The sequence below is a fragment of the Mustela putorius genome, unplaced genomic scaffold, assembly GCF_011764305.1.
Source record: "Mustela putorius furo isolate JIRA1106 unplaced genomic scaffold, ASM1176430v1.1 tig00003869_pilon_pilon_pilon, whole genome shotgun sequence".
In the NCBI taxonomy this organism is placed as follows: Eukaryota; Metazoa; Chordata; class Mammalia; order Carnivora; family Mustelidae; genus Mustela; species Mustela putorius.
This window is the reverse complement of record NW_025422021.1, coordinates 30,496,083-30,521,570: the sequence shown is the minus strand read 5'-3', so window position 1 is coordinate 30,521,570 and position 25,488 is coordinate 30,496,083. Positions and strand designations below refer to the sequence as shown.

Sequence of the window (25,488 nt, the reverse complement as noted above, 5' to 3'; positions counted from 1 at the left end):
GTAACCAGGTAACTGGATGAGTCCAGCTAGTGCAGGAGATGCCCCGGGAGGACGGCAGGGAGCCAGAGGGTGGGATATGAGCCCCACTCCTGAACCAGGTTCACTGTGGCAGCAGTTCAATGTGGGGTGTTGGGATAAAAGGCAGAAGGGGAGCACCGAGGTGATGGGGATTGCAGGAGCAGGCTGGTGGGGGGTGTTCTGGAGTTGATGGAGGGAGCAGCCTGTAGCAGGAGCACGGATTAGGACTTGGAGCCCTGGAGGGCTGGCTGCCCTGCTGTGGGTAAGGTAGGGGGGCAGGTGTTGCAGAGCTCAGGGAGGAGGTGCCCCGGGGAGCTGGGACCCAGCAGCAGCTTGCACCCTTGAAGGGAATGTGATGAGGCCAGTAGGTGGCACAGTGCTGCAGGGCTGATGTCACTGGGACATCCATCAGTCACCCCTGCCTTTGTCTTCTTCAGGTGCCCAGGCCTCACGGCCCCAAAGGCCAGAGGTCAGAGGGCCTGCCAGAGCCCAGGGTGGGGCTGTAAGAGGCAGCATTCCTGCCAGGCTGCCTTTGCTTCCCACGTGGGGGCGGTGTCCGGGCCACCCAGCTCTGGCACGGCCCCTCTGACCTCTCCTCACTTGAGCCTTTGTTCAGGAAAAGGCTCAGGTTGTGTGGCACAAGCAGCTTTCTGAGCCTTGGGGCTTCTGCCTGTGATGCACACCCGACCTGCTGGGGGTAGCCAGAGACCCCCGGGGGGGAGCAGAGTTCCCTGGGTCGGGGAGCCAGAGACCCCTTATGGGGCAGAGTGCCCTTGAGGGGGCAGAGATCCCTGAGGGAGTCAGAGACTTCTGGGGGCGGGACAGAGTTCCCTGGGGGGAGCCCCGCAGCAGGGCAAGGAGCGGGGTGGTTATGTGGACCACGGTAGAGCCGGCCCTGGGGAAGGGCTGGGAGAGTGTGCGGGGACCCCTGCTGGGCAGTGCCGGACACCGGTCCAGGCCGGCTGTCCCGCGGTGTGTGGCAGGCCGAAGTACGCGCCAGCCCCAGTGCACCTGCAGCCCGCATGGTTGGGGGCGGGGCCTGGAGGGCGCCAGATTCCCGGGGGGCGGGGCCTAGGGCGGGGCCGGAGGGCGCCAGTGCGCAGGCGCAGTCGGTCCCGGCTCGGGCCGTACGGCGCTTGCGGCGGCGGGTCGGGGGTGCGGACGTGAGTGTGCGCGCGCGGCCGCCGGGGCCCTCGGGTCAAGGGGTCGGGGACGCGGTTTGAGGCGGTGGGGGGACCGCAGGTCGGGGCGTCGGGGGCGTCCTTGAGTGCGAGTCTGCGGGGCTGCGTCCTCTCCCCCGAGTGAGTGGCCCCGCGTCCGGCCCTCGGCCTGTGGGCTGCCCCGATGGCCGCGTCCCCGGACGCACAGGATGTGTGCGAACCCCGGACCCGACTCGGCGGCCCGTGGAGCCCGCGGAGGGGCGCGCCCCTGTGCCCTGCCCTCTGTACTCTCAGCGGGGCTGGGGGCAGCGCCGCTGGCTGGTGTCTGAAGCGGGGTGTGCAGCCCGGAAGCCTCCCTTCCCGTGCTTGTCGTTAACAACTGCACTGTCCAGATTTGTGCCCCAAACACAGCATTTACCGTTTTAGCCATTCTGCATTGCATAATTCAGGGCATCCGTCCGTTTAGTGCCTAGACTCTGGTTTCGTCCTGAAGCTGGAGGGTTAAGAGGGAGCTCTGTTACTGCAAGTGTTCGACTCTGACTGGACCAGCTCCCAGCCATTGTCCTGTGCCCAGAAGGGCCTTACAGGGAAGCCGAGCCGGGTCAGGCTCAAAGGCAGCCTGCCCAGCGCCTCCGCCCCCATGCCCTCTGCCTGGTCTCTCCAGGAGGCTGGAACCTCATGGTCTCACCCTGGAAGACTGCCTCAGTTCCTGGACTGCAGCTGGGCTTGGGTTGTGGTTTCTGGATCTGCAGGTCCTACCGCTTCCTTTTTAGGGCAGGAGCGATGGGGCCCCATGTGGTGCCCAGGCAGCTGGTGTGGCTCTCCCGGTGGCAGGCGGTGTGCGCTTGGGGAGCTTCTGTGCAGCACAGGACATGGGCAGGGGTGTCCAGGATCCCCAGCCTGCTCAGCTCTGGGGGGGCCCTTAGCTCCAGCCCCCTGGTCTGCAGGAGCAGCTCCTCCACACCCCCTGGTGCGCCGGAGGTGGTACTGACCCAGCAGCGCTACCCTGTGACACGACTGCCCTTCTCGGTGGTTTCTTCGGAAGACCTGGCAGCCTTTGAACGCATCCTCCCAGGCGGGGTCGTCACAGACCCAGAGGTGCTGGAGGCTTCCAACGTGGACTGGCTGAGGACTGTCCGAGGTGAGTGAGGGTCTGGCCACAGCACATGCTCCAGGGAGGGGCTGTGACCATGCTGGGTTGGAGGGGCGTACCTGGCACACACACCCTCTCATGTTGAGGAAAGGCTGTGTTGTAGTTTCAAACTGTTGTGAAAACAACATTACTGGAGGTTTATTGGTGCTGCATGATGTCTGCAGAGTAAAAGACAAGGTGGCCGGCTGCTCTGAGAGATGCACGTGAACTCCTAGGGCCTCTGTGACAGCTAGCACAAGCTAGGTGATGGAGGCTCGCCTGCTCCCAGCTCTGGAGGCTGGACCTGCTCCCACTAGAGGCTCTGGGGGCTCCTTCCTGGGGGCTGCAGGTGTCTGTGTCCCTTTAAGACACCTGGCATCACCTAAATCTAGGACCTTCTCTCAGGACCCTTAACTTGATCACGTATGTCATGACCTTTTATGTAAATCAGGGCACGTGCACAGGTTCTGAGGGATGCGACGGGGACACACTTTGGGAGGCCCGGTCTTCTGCGGCCGCTCCTTCAGGCAAGAAGCAGGGGCTGGTTGGGCCGCCTGAGCCCTGCTCCTCCCAGCACATGTGTCTGCAGCAGCACACGCCTGTGCCAGCTTGGGAGTTCTCAGCCTTCCAGACCCAGTGCACACCTTCTCACAGGAAAGATCCCGTCACTCTGTGTTCTGTTCTGCAACATTTTCAGATATAATGTAAGCTGCCTTTTCAGTTACAAAACACAAAACACCAATACGATGTTCTTATAGAATATTAAAGAGACCCAGAAGACAACTTGCTTACAACAGAGTCACGAATTACACATGTAATGCCAGGACACGCCAGCAGCCAGGTAGGGCTGGATCCGGTGCCCGTGGGACTTGACAGAGTATTTTGTGTGTGTGTGTGTGGGGGGTGTCCAGTGGGGCCGCGACTCAACCATGGCAAGGGCTGTGTGTGGGCTTGAAGAACTCCCGAGAGCAGGTCTGAACCAGCTTGTGAACAGACCTGTGGTGCAGAGTCTGTAGCACGTGGAGGTGGTTGTGGGACACGCTGTACTTACAGGGAGAGAGATTCGGGTCAGGTACTTTGGAAGTCCTCAGACTTCTAATTTTTTAAAGACTCTTATTTATTTATTTGAGAGAAGCAGAGATAGTGGCAGACAGCAAGGGAGAGCACAAGCAGGGAGGAGAGGAAGACATAGGGTCCCCGCTGAGTAGGGAGTCTGACACAGGGCTCTATCCCAGGCAGACGTTTAGCCAGCGGAACCACCCAGGCACCCTCCTTGGACTGTTCCTTGTGGGTCAAGTGCCCAGAGTGGAAGGGCTTCCAGCCCCACCCTGCCTGCTAAGTCAGGACCCCCCGGGGCTGAGGGATGGTGCCTGCTGGGAGCCCAATGCCCACACAGGGCCTGCAGGTTCACATGCGTGCTCCCAGAGGCAGGAGAGGGTGCTGTCCAACCTGGGCTCAACCTGGCCAGGCCCCGGTCCTGGCCGGCCCTGCAGCCACAAACTGGGGATGGGGCTCCCACCTCAGAGGTAAGAGCCCAGGGTGCTGGGTACTCAAGACTCGGGACGTCTTCCTCCTGGGACTTCCAGAGTGCACACTGTAACTGGGATGGGGCTTGTCTGCCCCACCTTCCTGGACAGGGCTTAGCTGTGTGCTGGGGGCTCTTCTTGGAAGCCTCATGTGGCTCGGTCTGTGTCTGTGTGCTCCTGTGGACGACCCCCGCCCCCTGGCTGCTGACATATGGCTGCTCACATGTGTGCACTATGTTGTACACACATGGTGTACAACACCTGCCCAGCGGGTGTCTGTTGAAGTTGTTTGTTCAATTTTTGTTGAAATAACCCCTTTATGTAGCTGTTTTGGGGGGAGAAAGCATGTCTAAACTTATGATCATTTTATGTTTTAGTCTTAGAGTTCTATAGAAAATGCAGCTAGTAATAGCTGATTAAGATTTTATAATTCTCGGGGCGCCTGGGTGGCTCAGTGGGTTAAGCCACTGCCTTCGGCTCAGGCCATGATCTCAGGTTCCTGGGATCGAGTCCCGCATCGGGCTGTCTGCTCAGCAGGGAGCCTGCTTCCTCCTCTCTCTCTGCCTGCCTCTGCCTACTTGTGATCTCTCTCTGTCAAATAAATAAATAAAATCTTAAAAAAAAATAAAGATTTTATAATTCTCTTAAAAATGGATTTTATTTGAAATGGAAACTGTCCAAAAATTAGATCACTTTGCTCATGGGTGGACCCCATAAACTTCAGTGAGCATCTCACTGTGTGTCTGCACACAGTGCAGGGCTGGGGACAGGATGGACAGGAGGCTCACCAGAGGGGTGGTGGCATGAACGGTGGGTTGCCTGCCAAGTGGGCATGCCTGCCCAGGAGAGTCCCCCAGCACATGCTGTTTCCTTGGAACCTGGGGAAGCCATCTGGAAGGGTGTTCTGAGACAGGAATAGCCAGTGCAAAGCCTCTGAGCAAGTCTGTGCTTGGCATGTTTGGGGAGCTGTAGACCCAAGTGTGGCTGGAGTGGACGGACAATGGGGAGGTCAGAGAGTGAGGGGGCTGGGTCATCGATACGTCGAGGGCCAGGTGAGTCCCAGTAACTGATGGGGAGCTACTAGGAGGCCAGGAGGAGAGAGGCCCACAGCCTGGTATGGCTGCCGTGTCGAGGAGAGGCTTTCACTCCCTGGGCATGGAAGCTCGGAGGAGAGCTGAGACTTCGATGGGTGGTCAGGTGAAATGGTGTCAGCTCTGTGTGTGTGCACAGAAGAGTCTGGGATGTGCTGATGGGTGTGTAGGGTGTGAGAGAAGCCAGGATGCAGGGACCCATGGCCTGAGCAGCTGCAGAGGTAGCCTTCCACTTGCTGAGGATAATGGCAGGAGTACCAGGTCTGTGGGGAAACTGGAAATCTGGGTCTGGACAAGTCCAGTTGGACACGCGAAGGGGCCCGTTGGACTGTGAAGCCAGCTAGCCCAGGGCTGGGTCCATGCAACTCCAATGTCCAAGGAGGCCAGTGGCCGCTGTGGTCCATGGGGGCGAGCAGGCACCAGCCAACCAAGGGGACTGAGCAGCTTGGGCTGGGGCTGAGGAGGACCTGGTACATGTGTGAAGAAAGGGGAGCCAGGGGTTGCCTGGTCAGCAACAGCTGCTGTACCAGGGCCCATGGTTGTCTGTAGCGTGGAAGGGACATGCCTCCGGCTGGAGCTGTTCATGGGGGCTTGGGAGGCCCCATCTGGAGGCTTAGGGGGACAGAGGGGCCGGGGCAGGGGTTGGGATGGGTTCAAGAGAAGATGTTTTTGCCTTTTCGGGGCCGGTTTCAGACAAGACTGCTGTCGCAGCAGATTAATAGGTGGATGGGAATGATCTGGTTGAGAGGGAAGAACTGGTAGCTTGGTGAGAAACAGGATCGCCGTGAAGTTGTCCAGGAGCTGGGCGTGGAGGGACCCAGGCCCTCCTGGGGCTGCAGTCTTAGGAGGAGTGGCAGTGGGGGCCCATGTAGAAGCGGGTGGGGGCACTGCTAACATGAGGACGTGGGAGGCAGTGAGAGCTATGGTCTGTGGGGTGGTGTGGTGTGGTGCAAGAGAGACTGCTGCCTGTCCCCTAGTGTGTGGGACAGGGAAGGCCCGGGGACTGCTGCCTTGGGGTGAGAGGAAACAAGCCAGGAAGTTGTTCCTGGAGCCTGGGGAGCAAGACCCTCAGCCCAAGTTCCCAGGGGTAGAGTGTTGGGCCCCAGGGCTGAGCCGCTGGGAGAGAAGAGTTGGAGGCAAATGTTTCAGCCGTCAGGGTCAGCAGTGTCCTGCAGAGGTTGAGTCGGTGTCTGCCACAGTCTGTCATCTGAAAGCAGCCACACCAAACAAATGGGCATTGGGCTGTTCCCGCAGGGCTCCATGTGCAGGCGTAGCCCAGGCTGGGCTTGGCCTGAGTGTGGGGTTTGCCATCCTTGACGTGGCAGTGTGCTCTGGTCCCTGGGAGGAAGTCAGGGAGCCCGCCAGCCGGGAGTAGGCATGCTGTGACAGGTGACAGGCCATGTCCCAGGAGGGTCCTTCTGTACCCCACGCCCTGGGTGTCCCAAGTGAGCGAAGGCCTTGGAGGGCTGCCAGGAATCCAGGAGGGCGGAGAAGCAGGTGGTGGGCAGCATGGGGACTGTGTTGCTGAGACCAGGAACTGGCACTCAGTTGGCCTTTCTCAAGTGGAGGGATGAGAGTCGCGGGCCAGAGAGGCTTGCAGCCTTAGCTCCTCCCTGCCTGTCCCCTCCAGAGCTGGCTCTGCTCCTTCTGCACTGAAGCCTTTCCTGCTTCTGTTTTCCCTTCTGTTCCTTTGAGTCCGTCCCTTGACTGAAGAGACTCTGAGCACATGAGAGAGAAGACCGGAGCATAGATGAATGTTAGTGAACCCTGGGGCAGCCCGTCTGCAAAGTCCTTTCCTACTTCCCCCAACATGTTCCAGAAGCCAGTGCCGTCATCAGCCAGCAGCATGCTGACAGCTGCCTCCCTTTGGCCAGTGTCCTAAGGTGGACAGTAGACTGCTAAGGCCTCCTGGAGGCTCAGGGGCAGGGACATGCAGAGAGAGCCAGTTACTTAAAAATTGTTAGATTTTTGTATCAAGCCAGTTGTGAAGCACAGCTGTTATTAAAAATTAACATGTAAATGTACGATTAAATTATATTTAATACAAGCATTGTAAATATTAGTAACTTAGACTTTGCTAAAAAGCATGTAAGCTAAGAACTGCAGCCAGATCTCAAAGCTGCGTGAGAGGTCACTGACACGGTGGTGGTGGTGGGGTGGGTGGTGCCTGTGCTTCCCGCCTCCCGGGAGCCTCCTCAACCTGCTTGTTCACTTGGAATGAAGTCAGAGGACCAGAGAGATCCTGCTTGTCTCGGGGAGCCCATGGTTAGGAACCCCGAAGTGCGGGTGTCCAGGGGTTCCTGCTGGCCACCTCCTGGCATCCCGTCAGTCATCACAGCTTAGAGCCTCCACCTGATGCGTAGAAGGAGCCATGAGTGTGCCCCGAGTAGATGAGACACATATGGGAGGGGGATGGGTAGCCCCGCCCCACAGTGGGAAGTCAGGTACTAACACAGGTGGAGGGGTGGATCTGGACAGGTCGCTGGCCCGATGTCAAGTGTCTCCCCACAAGGTGTGCAGTTAGGTGGGGGAAACATGGCCCCTCCCAGTGAGCAGCCAGGCAGGCGCTCCAGCCGTGGCCTCCCCACCCAGAGAGGTGGGGCCTGTGTCTGGCACCTCACCCTCGTCCCTGAGGTTCCTGGGCTTGGTGCTGACCCTGGTTGTACTGGTGGCCTGCAGAGGAAGGAGGACCTTCTTCCGGAGGATAGACTGAGCGCTGCCTTCTGTGTGAGTAATGTGTCCTTCGTGTTGCAGGTTGTAGCAAGGTGCTGCTCAGGCCCCGGACCTCCCAGGAGGTGGCTCGCATCCTCAGGTAAGGAGCGCGCAGCGGCCCCCGGGCAGTGGTGGGCGACTGGGAGGGCACACGACCGAGGAGGGCATGCGAAAGCAAGCCCTCTTCCCTCCAGATGTAGACCCTGGTGAGGTTTTGTTCCTCTCGCTTCTTCCCTGCCTGGTGGGGTTAGGTACTTCACGTTGTGTCTTCCCCATTTGGCCATATCTGTGCCCGTCCCTCTGTGCTCCTTAGGCTTCCAGGCCAGTTTCTGGTGGAGGTGGAAGGGACACGTTGGGTGGAGGGGCTGCAATGCTTTTGGTGAACAGCAGGGGGTGCCGCTGGCCCCTGCATTGTGCAGTGCATTGTGCAGGGAGAGCCGTGGCCTCTCAGGATGTTCGGGCACAAATGCCAACCTGTCTGTGATCCGGACTGTGCAGACTTGTGGCTCACTGCCATTTTGGGTGGCCCTGGGCCTCCTCAGACCCGCCAGCCGTGTGCAGGGACCAAGGGTGCTGCCCATGGAGGTCACGGCAGGAGGAGGGGGGACTCCAGGTTGGGTGGGCTTGCAGCCAGGGTTGGCCTGGATCACGTTGCACAGGGATGGTGGTGCAGGGGGAGGGCAGGGAGCCCTGATGCCCGTCCTGTGCTTGCCCCAGGTACTGTCATGAGAAGAACCTGGCCGTCAACCCGCAGGGGGGAAACACGGGCATGGTGGGGGGCAGTGTGCCCGTCTTTGATGAGATCATCTTGTCCACCACCCTGATGAACCGGGTCATCAGTTTCAACAGCGTGTCCGGTAAACCTGCACTGTGGCCGGGTGGTGAGGGGTACTGTACTTTACTAACACAGGTGGAGAGGTGGATCTGGACAGGTCGCTGGCCCGATGCCAAGTGTCTCCCCACAAGATGTGCAGTTAGGTTGGGGAAACATGGCCCCTCCCAGCGAGCAGCCAGGCAGGCGCATGTCCAGCAGGGCTGGGGAGGAGAGGCCCAGCTTTTTCTGCCCTGAGGGTGCTGTCCAGGGGTCACTCAGGTGGTTTGTGCTGTGGGTCTGTGCTGAAGGGCATGGGCTGTTGCTGCAGCTCCTCCAACTCTCACATTTTCTAACCAGGATGGCTCTTTTTGCCCTTGTAAACAGGGCACAAAGGACGGGATACGAGGAGGTCTCGAGATGCTTTCTGCTCAGTGGCCCCAGCAGTCCCTCCAGCAGAGCATTTTGGGCGGGTCATCCTCTGTGCTGGGGGCACCTGGGCACCATAGCTCTGTGCCAACAGTGCTCCAAGGTCCGTGTCCCCTGGTGGTGGGACTCCCCACCCCGGGTGGGGGCCACTGCCGTATAGCGACGCTCATCCCTTCCCTTCCACGAGTGTGTGCGTGAGGATTTCCTTCTTTATTTTTCCCCATCAGTTTTTCTTTTTCTTCTTGGTAAAAGATAACGGTAACTTCTGGGGGACAGGTTGGGGGACATGCTCCTTGTCCTCGAGGGAGAACCCTGTCCCATGTGGCTAACCCCCGCAGAGCCCCTGTGGTGCATCTTCTGGCTCCTCCTGGACTGAGAACACCCATGACAGCACCTTCTCTTGGCAGGGACCCTGGTATGCCAGGCGGGCTGCGTCCTGGAGGAGCTCAGCCGGTACGTGGAGGAGAGGGGCTTCGTCATGCCCCTGGACCTGGGGGCGAAGGGCAGCTGCCACATTGGGGGAAATGTGGCAACCAACGCAGGCGGCCTGCGGTTTCTGCGCTACGGCTCACTTCATGGGACTGTCCTGGGCCTGGAGGTGGTGAGCTGGGGCGCCGGCCACTTTCCTCTGTCTCTGTGTCCCCCTGCTCGTGTCCGAGTGGCCGGACCCTCAGCCTCTTCCCAGTGCTGAGAGTACTTAACGTGTGAGGTATCTGTGGGCCCCCCGCCAACCTGCCTTGACTCCATGGGTCTGTGCCCCCTTGGGCACTCTCTCTGGAGTGCTGTGGGGCAAGGCTGGGGCGGGGCTGGGGTGGGGTCAGTGCGGTGGGGCAAGGTTGGAGCAGCAAGTGGCAAGGTGGGGTGGGGGAACGGGGGGCGGTGGCAGGGCAGGGGCCTGGCAGCACTGGGAGAGGTCCCAGGCCTGGTGGATGAGGTGTCTGCAGGGCGTGGACCCTGCACTATGGAGTCTCTGCCACTGCCTCCCCACTTTGGGCCCTGAGCTCCATGGGTGTGGGGGGCATGAAAGTCCTCTCTTAGCCCCATTGGTGCGCATTCTGGCCTGGGGTCACCCTGGGGCCTCCATCTGGGGTGGGGTGAGGGCTCGTGCTTGGCTCTGCTTTCTGTGGGACCCCTGGGCGTGGGGTTGAGAGGAGAGGGGTGCCTGCGAGGGCCCACGTATAGGCCCTTGCTTCTCCCCTTCTTGGCTAGGTGCTGGCCGACGGCACTGTCCTGGACTGCCTGACCTCTCTGCGGAAGGACAACACGGGCTATGACCTGAAGCAGCTCTTCATCGGGTCGGAGGGCACGCTGGGGGTCATCACGGCTGTGTCTATCCAGTGTCCACCTAAGCCCAGGGCAGTGAACGTAGCTTTTCTCGGTAGGCCGGCTGTCGGGGTACACCGCTGGGTACCCTGTCCCTCCCCCTGCCCCGCTGCCTGGCCCTTGGCATGAGGGGGGCTGTTCCTGTGTCTCCTGGCTTCTGTGTCTGGAGGGTTGGTGCTCCTGATGGGGGGTCTGCAGGGGGCCTCTCGCATCTCAGGGCAGAACACCCTGTTCTTTAGCACAACTGGGGCTCTGCTCAGCTCTGCTGCTCCATCTCCTTCCTTGATTCTGAGTGAAGCAGTGTCATTTCTGGTGTGTTCATTCCTGAATCAGTCACAGCCGTAGGAACACCGTCCTCTCCATCCCCCTGCTGTCCCTCACTGTCCCTGCCCTGTCCCCCATACTGTCCGTGTGCTATCCCCTGCTGTCCCTACTATCCCTGCCCTGTTCCCTACTGTCCCCAATGCTGTCCCCCACTGTCCCTCACAGACCTCTGCCCTATCCCCCACTGTGTCCTTCACTGTCCCCTGCCCTGTCCCCTACCCTGTCCCTGATCTGTTCTCTACCCTGTCTTCCACCCTGTTCCCACTGTCCTCCTGCTGTCCCCACCATGATCCCTTGCTGTCCCTCTACTTTCCCCACTGTCATGCTGTCCCTCGTGCTGTCCCTTCTGTCCCCTGCCGTGTCCCCAGTTGCCCATCGGATCCTCTGCTTCCAGCAGACTGCGAGCGTGGGCTTGGGTCTCCTCCTCTGAAACCATATTCTGCCTCGCCTCCACTCAGAGCCTGTCAGACTCTGGTAGTTAAGAGGCTGTGGAGACATCCGGTCTTCTGGAGGTCACCGTGGGCAACTTAACTCCCTAGTCCGCTGTTGGCTGTGCTCTGCGGTGTCTGTACCCATGGCAGAGTGCCGGGTCTCACGGCCTCCCTTGTCTCTGTGGCTGGAATTGCTGTTTTCTTGCAAACGTGCCATTTCCTCTTCCTGATGTGCCGTTCTGCACTGGGCTCGTGCTCCCCGCGAGCACGGCCTGGGTCTCACGGCTGGCCCATTGGCCGCGCCTCCCCAGCTCTTGCCCATGGAGACATTGTCGCTGGTTCTCAAACGAGGCTGCTCAGAGTCATCCCGCATCTGTGCTTGTGTCCTCTATGGCTGCTGCTCCCAGTGCTGACGCTTTGTTCTTCGGTCACTTCGAAGATTTTCTCTGTGTCTTTGCTCATCTGTGGTTTGGGGTTTCTTGCCTCTGAGGACACATTCTCACCTCGGATCTTCCAAGCCTCCTCACCCTGTGTCTTGGTGTCTTGTCAGTTGGAGGCGTCTGACCATCTTCCTCCTCCTTTAGGGCTATGATCGGATGCACACATGACAAAGCTCTGTGGTCGGTCTTCTTCATTCCTCCCACAGTTTCCACCCTTTTACACTCCTGCTGTGTTGTTTCCCATCTTTTCCGCTTACGGGTGTTGCCGTGCGCTGTTGTCCCAGGTGGTTGAGCCCCCACATCCAGCCCCGCTATCCAGCTGCGGAACTCCACGAGCTCCCGGGTATGCCCAGGAGACGTCTGCCTCTGGCCTTGCACTCTATGAACACACTCCCATCAGCTTTTCCACCTCGTCCCCAGCATAGAGTCGGTATCCTGGGCCCTTCCCACCTGCTCCCGGCCACTGACGGCGCGCTCCCCAGGCCCGGGCGCCTCAGAGATTTCTCCTTGTTCTATAAGTTGAGTGATTCGCCCTGGGCTCCTGGAGACACAAGTGCTCACTGTGGTGAGAGAAAAGCAGTGAAGCCCTTGCCCAGTACGACCTTATCTCTGGCCCCCTGTGCGCCCAGGCCCCTCTGGTTCCTGTGACCTTCCTGCACACCATGGGTCCTCTGACGGGCCTTTCCTCCTGGACCGTCACTACCTGGGACACGCATGCCACTGGCTCATGCGCGTCCCTGTGATGGTGCTCTGCTGCTCCACTGGGCTACCCTGCTCGCCAGCACCCAGGGCCACTCAGCGCAGCTGTTTCACAGGGGGACTTAGGGGTGTCTGGCTGGGGCTCTGGTGCCTGCGCCTGAGGTCTTGTTGCCTTCGCAGGTTGTCCGGGCTTTGCTGAAGTCCTGCAGACCTTTAGCAGTGGCAAGGAGCTGCTGGGTGAGATCCTGTCAGCGTACGAGTTCATGGACGCTGAGTGCATGTGGCTGGTCACGCATCACCTGCGCCTTGCCAGCCCCGTGCAAGGTACCGACCCCTGCGGCTGGGCAGCTTCCGCCGTGGCCCTCATGCCATAGGTCTCAGGGGATGCTCTCTTTGGTCACTGACAGGCCATCAGTCTGTCCACAGAATGGGAGGCAGCGACAAGGTTGCCAGAATCTGTGCGGCTCCAGTGTCACCATACCTGGACGAGTGAGACTCTCTGACCCGCATGGGAACTGGGCCCCCAGTGTGGGTGCAGTTGCTGCCGCCAGTTGTGCCAGAGCCCCAGGGTCTCTGAGGGTCCTCGATGTGCTGGTCAGAAGTGTTTCTTTTCCACCAGAGGAGCCACTGGTCCGTGGAACTTTCCCAGTTAGCCAACCGAGCCCTGGCCCTGCATTCCAAGGGCCACCTGCTATCGTACTACTAGCTCTCTACTGTGGGTCTCAGTGTCTTCACCTCCAAGAGCCTCCTGAAATGTGGTGGCTTTGGTGCGGGCAGTGCTGGTGGAAAGCCACAGGCTTAGGGCGTCCACATGGGATGGCTGCTTCTTGTGGCTCTGGAGGCTGGAGTTTAGGATTGTGGGGCGGCTCGGCCTGTGTCAGGTGCAGCCAACAGTACCCTTCTCACTGTGTGCTCAGGCGGCCTTATGTGTATAGGAGATCCGTGGTGCCTCATCCTCATAGGAGAGTGGCGGTCCTGTCGGATCCAGGCCCACCCTTATGGCCTAATATAACATTGAGTCCCTCTCTGTAGTCAGACGGGCTGGGTTAGGACTTTAGTGTGTGGTCAGGCAGAAAGATCTTTATGCTCTAAATTTTTAATGAGGTGTTGCATTTGGTACAATAGAACAGGAAACAACTGGAACATCCAGTAGTAAAGAAATAAGATATGATACAATCACTGGAAAGGTGGGGGACCCATGGGCAGATGGAGGGTCCCTGGGTGGACAGAGGGTCTCTGGGTGGATAGAGTATCCCTGGGCAGATGGAGAGTCTCTGGCAGACAGAGGGTCCCTGAGTGGATGGAAGCTCCCTGGGTAGACAGTGTCGCTGGGCAGACAGAAGGTCTCTGGGTGGATGGAGGGTCTCTGGGTGGGTGGAAGGTCCCTGGGTAGACAGTATCCCCGGATGGGAGGAGCGTCTCTGGATAGATAGCATTCCTAGATGGATGGAGGGTCTCTGGGCAGACAGAGGGTCCCTGGGCAGACAGAGGGTCCCTGGGTAGACAGCATTCCTGGATGGATGGAGGGTTTCTGGGCAGACAGAGGGTCCCTGGGTGGATGGAGGGTCTTTGGGCAGACGGAGGGTCCCTGGGCAGATGGAAGGTCCCTGGGTAGACAGCGTTCCTGGACGGACGGAGGGTCCCTGGGCGGGCAGAGGGTCCCTGGGTGGACAGAGGGTCCCTGGGAAGACAGAGCATCTCTGGGTGGATGGAAGGTCCCTGGGAGGATGGAGGGTGTCTGGGTGGAGAGAGTGCCCCTGGGTAGACATCATCCCTGGGCGGACGGAGAGTCCCTGGGCAGATGGAACATCCCTGGGTGCACGGAGGGTCCCTGGATGACGGTTTGTCTCTGGGTGGATGGAAGGTCCCTGGGAGGATGGAGAGTCCCTGAGCAGATGGAGCACTGTGTGGCCCTTGGATGCATGTGTGAGAAAGCTGCTCCTAAGGTCATGTTTAGGAGAAAGGAAAGGCCAGCCCACTGTCCTGGGCAGGTTTCAGTGTGCAGATCTCTCTAACTGGAAGACAGGAAGGAGTGCTATTGACCATGCTGGTTGCTACATATGGCAAGCTGGGGAATTTTTTTTTTTTTATTTACTTGTCTTTGTTTTCCAAACTCCCTTTTATAAGCATGTTTTTACTTTTATAATTGGAAAAGGAGCCCATAAAAATTAAAACACTCCCAGTGTTTTCTAGGACATGTGATAAATTAAAGAGCAGAATTTGCATTTCATCATGGAGAAATGCCAGTATCTAGAAAGCACTTGTTCTCCTTATAGTAGGATGGGCTTGTAGTATTTTTCTGGAAGGCACTTTTAACATAGTACTAAAGGGAAGAGCTGTGCATTTGGTGTTTTCATTTGTTGGTTTCAGTAAGTTAAAAATAAATTCACAGTAGCCTTAAAAAAAAGACAAGCTTAAAATTCTCTTATAGTTCCTAATGCATTTTTTTAAAAAACTGTAAAAAAGAGACAGCTTGGGCAAAATCATGCCTTTTTTGCATGTTGTGCTAAGCCGAGCGCTGTGGGCATCACAGCACCATGTGGGCACAGTGGTCTCTCCTGTAGCCCGTGGCCTGCCCAGCACCGCAGGAAGGTAAGAGGGGCTCCCTGCCCACAGCCCTGTGCAGGTGCCCGTGACATCGCTCAGGGCTGTTCATGTGTTCTGGGGAGTGTGGTTTCTTTCCCAGTGAAAGACCTATTTTTATTTGTTTTTTTTTTAAGTTTATTTTTTTGGTAATCTCTATAGCCAGTGTGGGGGTTGAGGTCACAACCCTGAGGTCAGAAGTCACATATTTTTCTGACTGAGCCAACCAGGCACCCCAGGAAGGACCTATTTATATTATTATTTTAATTTATTTGAGAGAGAGAGAGTGAATGTACCTGAGAGCTGGGCGGGGGTTGGGGCTTGACCAAGAGGAGAGGAACAAGAAGACTCCCCACAGAGCACGGAGCCTGACACGGTGCTTGGTCCCACGACCCTGAGATCAAGACCTGAGCTGGAACCAGAAGTCGGACGTACTCCCCAGGCACCCATGAAACACTGGTCTTTAAGCCTCGGGAGACGAAGTCTGAGCAGAGGCTTCCTGTTCTATGGGCCGCACAGGGGCTGCCAGAGATGCTCAGACAGGCCAACCCAGGCCTGTCCTCACTCTGTCTGACCACCTCTGTTCATCCTGCATTCTGTGCCTTCCAGAAAGTCCGTTCTATGTCCTAGTGGAGACCTCAGGCTCCAGAGCAGGGCATGACTCCGAGAAGCTGAGTGACTTTCTGGAGCAGGCGCTGAGCTCCGGCCTGGTGACGGATGGGACTGTGGCCACGGACCAGACCAGACTCAAGGTGTGTGTGTGCTGCCCGTGCTTCCTCGCATCCCCCGTGCTCAGCTGGTCTAGGACATCTGTGCTAGGCCTCGTGTCTGGCTCAGAGCACGGGTTGTCTGAACATGAGCAGGTATCCTGCCTCTTGGGAAACATGGTTTTGGGTCTTTATTGTGATCAGTGATATTTTATTTTAAATTATTTTTTTAAAAATTACTTATTTGAGAAAGCGAGTGAACGTGAGTGGGGGGAGGGGCAGAGGGAGAGAAAGTATCAAACAGATGTCCCACCAAGCATGAAGTGTGACACAGGCTTGATTTCACAACTTGAGATCATGACCTGAGCTGAAACCAAGAGTCAGACACTGAACTGACTGAGTCACCCAGTGGGAGCCACCATCACCATTGTGGGGGTCTGTGGTGGTCAGATCTGCTGTCACCATCCTGGGAGGGCCCAGGCAGTGGGAGCCCGTGGGTGGGGCAGGTATGGACGGTCAGACAGGGAAGCCTATGGGTAGCAGCATGGCCCTGTAGTACTCCAGCTTGGGGTCCAGCAGTGCGGGGGACTGTGCAGGGTTGTTGCTGGTCTAGATGTGTGAGAAAGGTGGCGGGCAGGAGCTGCTGCACGTTGGGAGTGGGAGTCGAGGAGAGGGCACAGAGGGACTGAGTGGTGACCCTGAAAGCCAGTGAGTGAATGGGGGAAGCCAGACACTGGCTGGTGTCTGTGGAGGTAAGGGGCTGTTGCTACTCTTCTGGGGCAGACCTGGCATTGTGTCATGTGGAAAAGCAGGAGGAACCAGTCCTTACCACGCAGAAATTTTGCTGAGACGTTTCCTGAATAGGGGGACATGTGGTGGGTGGGACGGGGCCAGCCCCGTAGCCGAGCAATGGCACATTCAGCACCATTTCCTCCACTCCATAACCAGGACTTCAAGTGTCCTCTGTGACCAGTCAGCCAGCCAAGCCAGTAAGCCATGGCTGGCTTTGTGCGGAAGGGCAGTGATGCGAAGAGCCCCCAACTCCCCAGGCCCCCTCAGCCCCACCCCGCACTGCACTCACTTTCCCGCTTAAGCTCGAGCACCCACGTGTGTCTCGGGCAGCCCAGGGCCCAGCAGCCCCGTCCCCTCTGTCTGCAGTGTCTTCCTTCGCCGGCCAGCGGCCCCGACCAGCCTCTCCCACCATGCCACCCAGAGTGTCCTCCATCCTCCTGGAGAGGGGCTGTCTGTGTGCCCTGGGGTGAACCATGGCCGCATTCTGGAGTCTCGTCCTATATGGATTCTTGGGTCAGAGCCCCATGCTTGTCACAACACAGAATATTTTTTGTCACCTGGGAAGTTCCGTCATGACCTTCCTGGTCATCTGAGGCAGGCAGCATTCTAATTGCTGTTAGACACCCTTCACGGTGCCCCTCTGACTTTGTTTTCTGTCCGTCCCAGGCGCTGTGGGCCTTGAGGGAGAGGATCTCGGAGGCGCTGAGCCGGGATGGCTACGTGTACAAGTACGACCTTTCTCTGCCCACTGAGAGGCTTTACGACCTTGTGTCTGATCTGCGCGCCCGCCTTGGCTCACAGGCCAAGCATGTGGTGGGCTATGGCCACTTGGGTGAGCTGTTCTGGGATCACGTGGTGATGGGGATGCTAGTTGTTGAGAGAATTCTAATCATCTTCATGGTTCTCGGGCATTTTGGAAAGGACCTCCGTTTGCTGGCCACCACGGTGGCCTGCCCTCAGACCCAGCCTGCTGTATCCCTGACGAGTCCCTCTCACTCCCCTTGCCAGCTGCAAGCGTTTGAAAACTAGTTTCAGATAATTCTATTTTGCAGAAAAATCAAGCTTTATTTATTTACTTTATTTAAAGTGATTAATTCCTCAGAAAGGAATGTCTCATCCCTCTCGATTCTTGGCAGCCCTTGGAAAGGGGTCTGAAAGCCGTGCGTATGGGATGCCCAGGGCCCCATGCCTGCAGCCTCCATGGCATGTCTGTAATGGGGGGCTCAGGTCCCCCTCCTGCAGTTAAGGGAGGATTTGGAGAAATGGGGTGAGGAGCTTGGCACACGGCATACTGTCCCGGCATTTCTGATGCTTGTTTTGGGAACTTGTCATCACAACGGTTTTCTTTTTCTTTTCTTTTTTTTTTTTTTAAAGATTTTATTTATTCATTTGACAGAGAGAGATCACAAGTCAGCATAGAGGCAGGCAGAGAGAGAGAGGAGGAGGAAGCAGGCTCCCTGCCAAGCAGAGAGCCTGATGCGGGACTTGATCCCAGGACACTGAGATCATGACCTGAGCTGAAGGCAGAGGCTAAACCCACTGAGCCACCCAGGCGCCCATCACAACGGTTTTCACAGGTGGTGCCTTACTTTTCCTGTGAGCAGGCTCCGCAAGTCAGGTGTCTGGGATGCTCAGTGTGTGACAGATGGTGACCCCCAGAGTTGGGGGGGGGGAGGGTTCCTGGCATCAAGGACAGTGAGGACATTCAGTGGCTCAGGGCACCTGCTGTCTGTGGGACAGGAAAGGTCCCTCCCTCCTGGCAGACAGTGCTGCTGTGTAGAGTAGACTCTCACCCGTGAAGGACGATGTGTGAAATTTTAAGAAGGGGATGGGAGAGTGCATGTGTGACCTTGAGGTGGGGAGATCTCGTCAGGACCACACGGGAAGCATAAACCATATGGGGAGATTGCTGCTAACTTGGGCTACATGAAAGTAAAAACCATTGGGAAATCTCAAGCAGAACGTTGGCGGGTGGAGATGTGGGGCTGGCGAACCCAGTGTCAGGGAGGAAGCCTGGCACGGCCTCTGGGAGGTGGACACCCAAGCGGGGGTGGAGGACAGGTGCCTCGGCCAGGGCCCGGGCGAGGTGGTGAGGCTGCTGGGTGTGGATGTGGGGCTGGGGATTGCTGGCCCACCTTCCACCTCGAGGGGCACTGAGTGCAGCCTTTGCTGCCGGTGGGGCGAGACTCACGGCCTGTTGAGGGCTTATCTGGTGTCCAGTGGGGCAACCAGCCTGGTTTCCCTGCGGTCCGTGAGGCTGTTCTGCCAGGCCCCTTCTGCAGGTGGGGCTGTCGTCCGGGGGTTGCCTAGCTTGGCCGCGGTCCTCTGTGTCTTGTTTGGTCCATGTGCCTCTGTTATGTGCCGGGTTTCCCTGGTACGTCCTGGGCTGTAAGTCCCTTCCCTGTGTCTGCGATGGACGCCAGTGTCATCCCACAGTGGCATGGCTGTGGTCTCTCCCTCGGGCCCCGAGGGGTCCGACTGGTTGGCCTCGATGCCTCATTGGCCATGTGGCAGGAGCTCCGGTGAGGATTTGGGGCAGAGGGTTTTGTGTGCTGGGCAGTGAGGAGCTGACCGCAAACCAGTTTCTTCCCCAGCTGCAGGGCAGGCTGAACTTCCTGGGTTGGTTTCAGTCATTTTGTTTTCTGGAAGTGTGTCCGTTTCTTCTGAAGCCTTGGACATGTTGACACACAGGTGTCTGTCACGCTCTCATTCCTGTGTCACATCAGCATTAGTAGGGTGGCCCCTGTTTTAGTCCCGGTAGGGTTTGTTCCTCGTGTCTTTCCTCATCTGCGTCTGTCGCATGCTCATGGGGTCTGTGGTTCCGCCCGGTCGGCCGCTTTCTCTGTTCTGTCTCATGTTTCTTGTCATTACTGTTGTCCTCAGTGTCCTCAGTCTTCTCCCCTGTCAGGTACGTCTTGCAGTGCCTCTAAGCACGGGAATTCTCAGGGCCTCCAGCCTCTCCACTTGGTCGAAGGGGTTAGACTCCCCCTGAGGACCAGGCTCTCCGATCCCACCATGGCTCTTGTTAAATAATGTCTGTGTGTCGCCTTGTCGGGCTCTGGGTGAGTTTGGAGGGGCTCCTGTGGGGCCAGCATGGCCGCCTGGTCCGAGCCCCATGCATCCCCCTGGTCTGAGCTGTGCGTGCCCCCGGTCCGAACCACATGTGCACCCATGGCCTCCCCACCCCCCGCATCAGTGAGAGGGCGGAAGTCAGCACAGTAGCAGCAGGCTGCTCCCCTCTCCCGAGGCTACATCCTCTTGGAGGATAGGGGTTGCACCTGTCCTCGCATTCCAGGGTGAACGGGCACTGTCATCACAGACCCTTCTGAATGCTGGACCTGCGCTGGCCTCTGACCAGTCACACGGGCTCCTCCCATTTAGTGTTTCCCTGACATGTGTTTGTTCCCATTACCTTCACTGTCCTCCATCCTATGATGTAGATGCGTCTTTCACAGACACCGTGGAGGTGGGGTCTCCCTGTCATGCAGTTTGTCATTTGTTGTCTTTATTATTTATTTATTTTTGAAAGATTTTTATTTATTTGAGAGAAGGAGCATGAAAGCAGAGGGAGTGGCAGAGGGAGAAGCAGACTCCCTGCTGAGCAGGGAGCCTGACACAGGGCTTGATCCCGGGACCCCAGGACCACGACCTGATCTGAAGGCAGATGCTTCGCCACCTGAGCCCCCCTGGGTGCCCCTCCTGGAGTGTAGTTTGGTTCTGTTTCCTGCCCTGTGTGGCGGTGCCGATGTTATGCAGCCAGCGATGGCCCATGCTCAGCCACGCCTGTGTCCCTCTTCATTCTGGTGTCGTGGCCTCTGCCTGATGCCTTCTCTGGCTCCAGGGACAGGAGGTGACGAGCATCATGGATTCTGCTGACCTATTGCTCAGGGCTTCTTCAAACTCGAACATCCGCACAGTGACTGTTCCTCCCACGTGGGGCAAGGCGGCCTGCTGTGCATGGACCTGCGGTGCTGCTGTCCAGAGGGATCCCAGTTTTCTTGTCTTCCCTTGTCTGGGGGGCTCTTCCGGGTCACTCGTTTGGGTGAGCGTTTGCCTTTGCGTCTGGGTGCCATGGGGCTGTGGTGAGAGGGATGGCTCTGCCCTTCTATCCCCAGATATCTCTGCCCATCCTCCCCTGCCTTCCTGGCTGCGTTCCCGGGGCTACAGCCCTGTGGCTCTCCGCCTGCCTTCTCCGCGGCCCTGCTCTGACTTCGTACCATGTTCAGGTCACATGTTTGATTTCCCTTCTGTGCTGTTCATCTCCTGTGGGGGGTAACACACATCGAAACCTGTCTGTGTACTCCGGCCTCTTGGTGATTGGTAGTTTCTTTTCTGGAAGTTGGTTGACTTGAGATGCTTGCTCAGTCTGTGTCTTATGTGCTTTATCTCTTACTTCTATAAACGTAGGAGACATTTGGGTTCTGTTTCTGGAAGTTACGGGATCTGAAGCCTTTGTGGTCAGGTTGCCGGTTCTTGCTCATTGTGGCTGCTCTTGTGTGCATGGAAATTTGGGAGTGGGCTCGTCTCTCTCGGGGCTTCGTCTATGGGGATTACATGAGGCCTGGGTTGGAGGTGATTTGCTTGTGCAGGGGTGCAAGTAGAGGGGGCAGGGTCTCCTAGCTGGAGCCTGTCTCATCCTCACGCTCTCAGCTCAGGGTCCGTGGGACCAGTGAGGTAGTGGGAATTACAGCTGGAAACCTGCAGGCTGGCTGGTGGTTGTGCAGGCCCCTCCGTGGGGGATTTGGAGCCTCTGCCTGCAGGGTAGCAGTGGGACCACTCTGGTGGGAGGGGGGTCCCTTGTGTGCTCCCTACATTTGAGAAGCCCAGAGGGAGGTTACCATGAGAGGCTCTCTGTCACTGGATCAGAGTTCCTAGGCCTGCGCCCCGTGCTGCCCTGGGCTTTGCTCTAGTCTCTGGGAGCTCCTCCTGCTGGCTCATGAGGCTCTCTGCCCCTCAGGGCATGTGGGACTGCCTGCAGAGGCTGGCTGGGCGGGTGGTCTGTCGCTGGGAGCTGGAAGCCTCAGGGGGCCGTGTGGGTAGAGGGGAGGCTGTGGCGTGGTCACTGCAGACCCCTTCTGTCACTGCAGGCCTGTGGCCAGTGGTGCAGGCACGAGGGCAGGGCAGGACTAGGGGCTGTCAGGAAGGGGTCTCAGCCTGCCCAGCCTGACCCCAGCATTCCTGTGCCTGTAGGGGATGGTAACCTGCACCTCAATGTGACGTCAGAGGCCTTCAGCCCCTCGCTGCTGGCTGACCTGGAACCTTACGTGTACGAATGGACAGCCAGGCAGCGGGGCAGCGTCAGCGCCGAGCATGGCCTGGGCTTCAAGAAGAGGGGCGTCCTCAGCTACAGCAAGCCGCCTGAGGCCCTGAGGCTCATGCAGCAGCTCAAGGCACTCCTGGACCCCAAGGGCATCCTGAACCCCTACAAGACACTGCCTGCTCAGGCCTGACAGGACCTGCAGGGTCCGCAGGAGACGCAAGAAGGGCCTTGACCCAACCCTGGTTTTGCCTGTGGCTGTGGGCCTGTGGGGGTGGCATGAGCTGAGTGGGGCAGCAGCAGGTGGGGGCACCCAGCCACAGGCTGGAGGGGCCAGAGCTGGCCCCCAGGCAGGGTTCTTCCTGGCTCTTTCCAGCCCTGCTGGGGAAAGCCACCCAAACCACCTGGTCTGCTCTCTCAGCCCCTATGTGGGCACTACCCGACCCTCTGCAGGCTAGGCAAGAACCTCCTGTGGCACGTCCTGTGTGGTCTGGGTGGGAGAGCTCTTCTGCCCATTTGGGAGACTAGGCCACATTCTACTGTACTGGGGGCTGCCACTGTGGGAGGGGGCATGGATGGTCCTGTGCCTGGGTCCCTCAGGCAGGATGTGTCCCTGGCAGAGGTGACGAGCTCTGTGGGACTGTGTGGGCTCCGTCCTGAAGCTTTGAGCAATAGCCTCGGTCGCCAGTGCCTTGTGGATGACCAGAGCATGGATGAGCCAGAGTAATAGGATGGTCTCCGCCCTGGAAGGCATCGTTCCCCCATTTTCTAGAAGGCCCATCCATTGGCAAGACAACCCTGGTGGTTCGCAGTGATGTGCCTGGAGCTGTGACTTCTGCTTCTGCTTCCATGTCCGTGAGGCTAGCGTGAGAAGCCCCGATGTGCACGAGTGCATGTGCCCAGCGGGGCAGGCTTGGCGCGCACACTGCACCCTCACCCGCCCCACTGTTGCCCTGGGCCCGGGCCTGCTCCTGGGGCAGTGAAGAAGGTCTGGACATGTTTTCTCTTTCTGGCTGTCATGAACTTCCAGTAAAAAATGGGAATTGATCACAACGCTGTCCTTGTATCTGTTTCTGGAACAATCTGGTGAAGCCTGTGGCGAGATGCCTGTTCCCTCAGCAGTAGGACACTGGGCGCCAACACCGTGCCCCAAGCCCAACACCTTCCTCTGTCCCATCCCTCCCCCCCACCCCTGACTTAAAACCTCATGGGCTTGGGAGGCTGTTGATGTTGGTTGCGTGGAGGTAGCATAGTCATCATCAGTGAGAGTCGTGACTCAGCAAATTTACTGTCGAGAATGGAAACAACGTGAGGTATTAAAAGGCTTAAGATCTTAGGTGTTTTCTGTTAGAGTCGAGGTGGGGCTTTGAGAAGGCAGCACAGTGACTGGGGGTCACGGGCAGCAGGTGGCAGGAAGAGCCTCCATCTCCCCAGCGGATGAGCTGGTCCTCCAAACGTCAGAGTGTGAAGTAGGGCCACTTGGCCTCGCCCTGTGGAATGCACCTGCATGGACACACACACATACACACGGGCCATGTGCAGACGTGGTGCACACATACAGTACACATGTACACATGAGGTACACACAGGCTGGTACAGATGTGATGCGTGTGTGTACATGCAATAGACGCACACGTACGGGACTCACTGGCGTGTACTGTGCTGTCTTGTTTGGACGGCGCCTCAGACCCATGAAGTGCTGGCCGCCTGCCTTCATGCCTGCGGAGAACAGACTCTCCAGTGGCTGTGGGCCGTTGTGAGTCCTAGTGGGGCATCCGTCCAACTGCATTGAGTTCTGCATCGTCCTGCAGCTCATGGTTGCGTGGCCACACCAGACATTATGTGAAGAGGTAGGAAGCCAGGCTGTCAGGAATGTCGACTACCCAAAGCTGGTCTTCAGACCCAAACCTGGCCCCTCCTGGACCAGTTCCGGGCAGGTGGGGCTTCTGTGAGGATTATCTCCCAGTGCTCTGGGAGGAGTTGAGGGCTGTTATTGTGTCTGGATTAGGAAAAGCTTATGAGTTTCACCTTCAAACCTCTAAGCTGCTGCAACACGAGAAGTGGTTACAAAACAGAGGGGCCAGTGGCCCTCACTGCTCCTGGCCCGTGCCTGCCAGGCCCTGGGTTGGAGGGGCGCAGGGTGTGGTAAGGAGGAAGCCCCAGCCAGGGACCTGAGCTGCCGCCTGAGGGATGGCGGGAATAGGCCCAGTGGTCTCAGCCCAGGGAACGCAGGGGAGCCAGGACACTGCCCACGCCTCACCCTGGGATGTGGCCAGGGCTGGGCCGCCCTCCTTGGGCCTGAGGGGAGCAGAGTCTTCGGGAGAGCTGACTTCCTGTTAGGTCGGGACTGTGGTGTCTGATGATAGAGGACCCTGAGGGCTCAGATGAAGAGTTTGGGGGTCATGTGGCTCTGCAGGGCCCTGCAGGGTGCTGCCCTGGGGAAGGGAAGAGGTGACAAGCTGTAGGACACAGTGCCTACTGACCAGTGACTGTGCTTATGCTGGCCATAGTCCCAGGCCTGACCCTCATGGGGACCGGGGTCTACTCAGTGGGCTCCCTCACCCTACTCTTCCCTAGTATACCACCTGCCACCCTAGGCTTGAGGCCCGTTGGACCTCAGGGGTTGGGGAAAGCAGGTTGGGTCTTGTCCTGCCAAAGGATCAGGCTCCAAAGGCCAGGTGGGTGGTAGAGACATGACCTGTCCGCTGGAGTGCTGAGGAGGAGTGTGCAGGCTGGACCCTGCCCCCAGCAGTCTTGGATTCATAGTGGCCCCTGGGCAAGCCTCCCATGGGTGTTGGCATATCCTGCCCCCTGTCCTGTGGGGACACCCAGAGTCACTGTGAGGTTTCTTGGAAAGCTCCTATGCAGGGGTATGTGAGGAAAGAGCTTTCTGGGTAGGTCTGGCTCCCCTCCCTGCTGGCTCTGGTCCATGGGTACGAAGCGAGGTGCTCCATGGGACGGTGGACCAGTCAGATGCCATCCTTTCATCTCTGGGCAGAATATGCAGGGCCCAGACGCTTTTGGGCCCAGTGGCCATGGGCCCCTGGACAGCAAGGGAGATGAGTGGCAGGTGGGTCCTAGGGGGTGTGGAGGCACGGGGCTGGGACCTGTCTGATCTGGCTGCCCGAGTTTTCATTTGCCTTTGGCCCCAGAAGGAGAGACATGGCAGGGGCAGTGACTCTTCCCCAGGGCATGGTCATACTCCTGTTTACGGATGTGGTTCAAAGCCAGGGCCCTGGAGGCCTGCTCTGTGGACACTGGCAGGCAGTTGGCTTGCTGGCAGAGGTCCTGGTCCTCTCTCCCCTGAGCCCTGGGCCAGCAAGAAGGGTGTGCCTCCATGTCTGTCCATCCCTGGAGGACTGGACTCCATGTCCAACATGGAGACAAGTGTCCGAGCAGGCCCATGCTGCTGGAGGCCCCCTGCCCATGCCAGATGGCCCCTCCTGTGAGGCAGGCCAGGGCAGCATGGACAGGGATCCTGCAGTTGGGCAGCATGGAAGTGCCCGTTGGGCCCTCCAGCTGTGGCTCTGCCAGCAGGGGCACTGCACCTGCTCCCAGTGTCCCCTGGAATCCTGCTGGGTGTAAGCTAGACCCAGCGGACACTGCTCTCCTGTGGGCTCGGCCCACGGCCTGGGCACCACGATGGTTCCTTTCCTCTGTCCCTGGGGCTGGACTGCCAAGGCTCCATGTCACATTGCTTTGTCCTGTTCTGCTCCCCCAGCCCCAATCCGAACTGGGGGTACAGTGGATAGCCCACTCTTCCCGTCTGGGGCCAGGGGAGAGGGATCCCAACTGCTGAAACATGCCCCTGAGCCCCAGTGTCTGTAAATGCAGGGATCAGAGAGGTGACTCCCAGCTGATGACAGTCAAGGTTTGGGCAGCGGGTGGAAAGGCACTGTCCCCCTTAAATGTGGAGCAGGGAGGGAGGATGCAGAGGCTCATGGTGTGTCCAGGTGGAGTCAGCCGCCACCTGCCATTGGGATCATGACTTTAGGCTGCAGGCATGGGTGAGTGGGGAGGAGAGGCCGTGGGTGTCTCTGGGCACCCACATCC

The 25,488-nt window shown here is 58.4% G+C and overlaps 1 protein-coding gene across 8 annotated transcripts; it reads left to right on the top strand.

Annotated features, from left to right (window-relative positions):
- The first annotated feature begins 1,128 nt into the window (after positions 1–1,128).
- Positions 1,129–22,488, top strand: D2HGDH (D-2-hydroxyglutarate dehydrogenase). 8 transcript variants are annotated; one of them, XM_013051901.1, is made up of 10 exons: positions 1,129–1,181; positions 2,105–2,319; positions 7,682–7,739; positions 8,357–8,496; positions 9,287–9,480; positions 10,089–10,257; positions 12,277–12,420; positions 15,289–15,431; positions 16,845–17,010; positions 21,369–22,488. In XM_013051901.1, exons 4-10 carry the CDS (start codon positions 8,409–8,411, stop codon positions 21,626–21,628), a joined length of 1,164 nt encoding a protein of 387 aa, XP_012907355.1. In that variant the 5' UTR covers positions 1,129–1,181; positions 2,105–2,319; positions 7,682–7,739; positions 8,357–8,408; the 3' UTR covers positions 21,629–22,488. The 8 variants fall into 8 exon arrangements, with proteins under 8 accessions (XP_012907355.1, XP_004743867.1, XP_004743868.1 ...); XM_004743810.3 differs by having other exon boundaries at positions 1,133–1,181; positions 1,952–2,319; XM_004743811.2 differs by having other exon boundaries at positions 1,141–1,181; positions 1,957–2,319.
- The last annotated feature ends 3,000 nt before the right edge of the window (positions 22,489–25,488 follow it).

What these genes read in the sequence shown, in the direction of transcription:
- D2HGDH (XM_004743808.3), top strand. Translation starts at nt 1,857, where the DNA reads ATGGTCTCACCCTGGAAGACTGCCTCAGTTCCTGGACTGCAGCTGGGC. An exon ending in GAGGTGGCTCGCATCCTCAG is followed by an intron (nt 7,740 to 8,356) that starts GTAAGGAGCGCG and finishes TGCTTGCCCCAG; the next exon opens with GTACTGTCATGAGAAGAACC. An exon ending in GGTGGGCTATGGCCACTTGG is followed by an intron (nt 17,011 to 21,368) that starts GTGAGCTGTTCT and finishes CTGTGCCTGTAG; the next exon opens with GGGATGGTAACCTGCACCTC.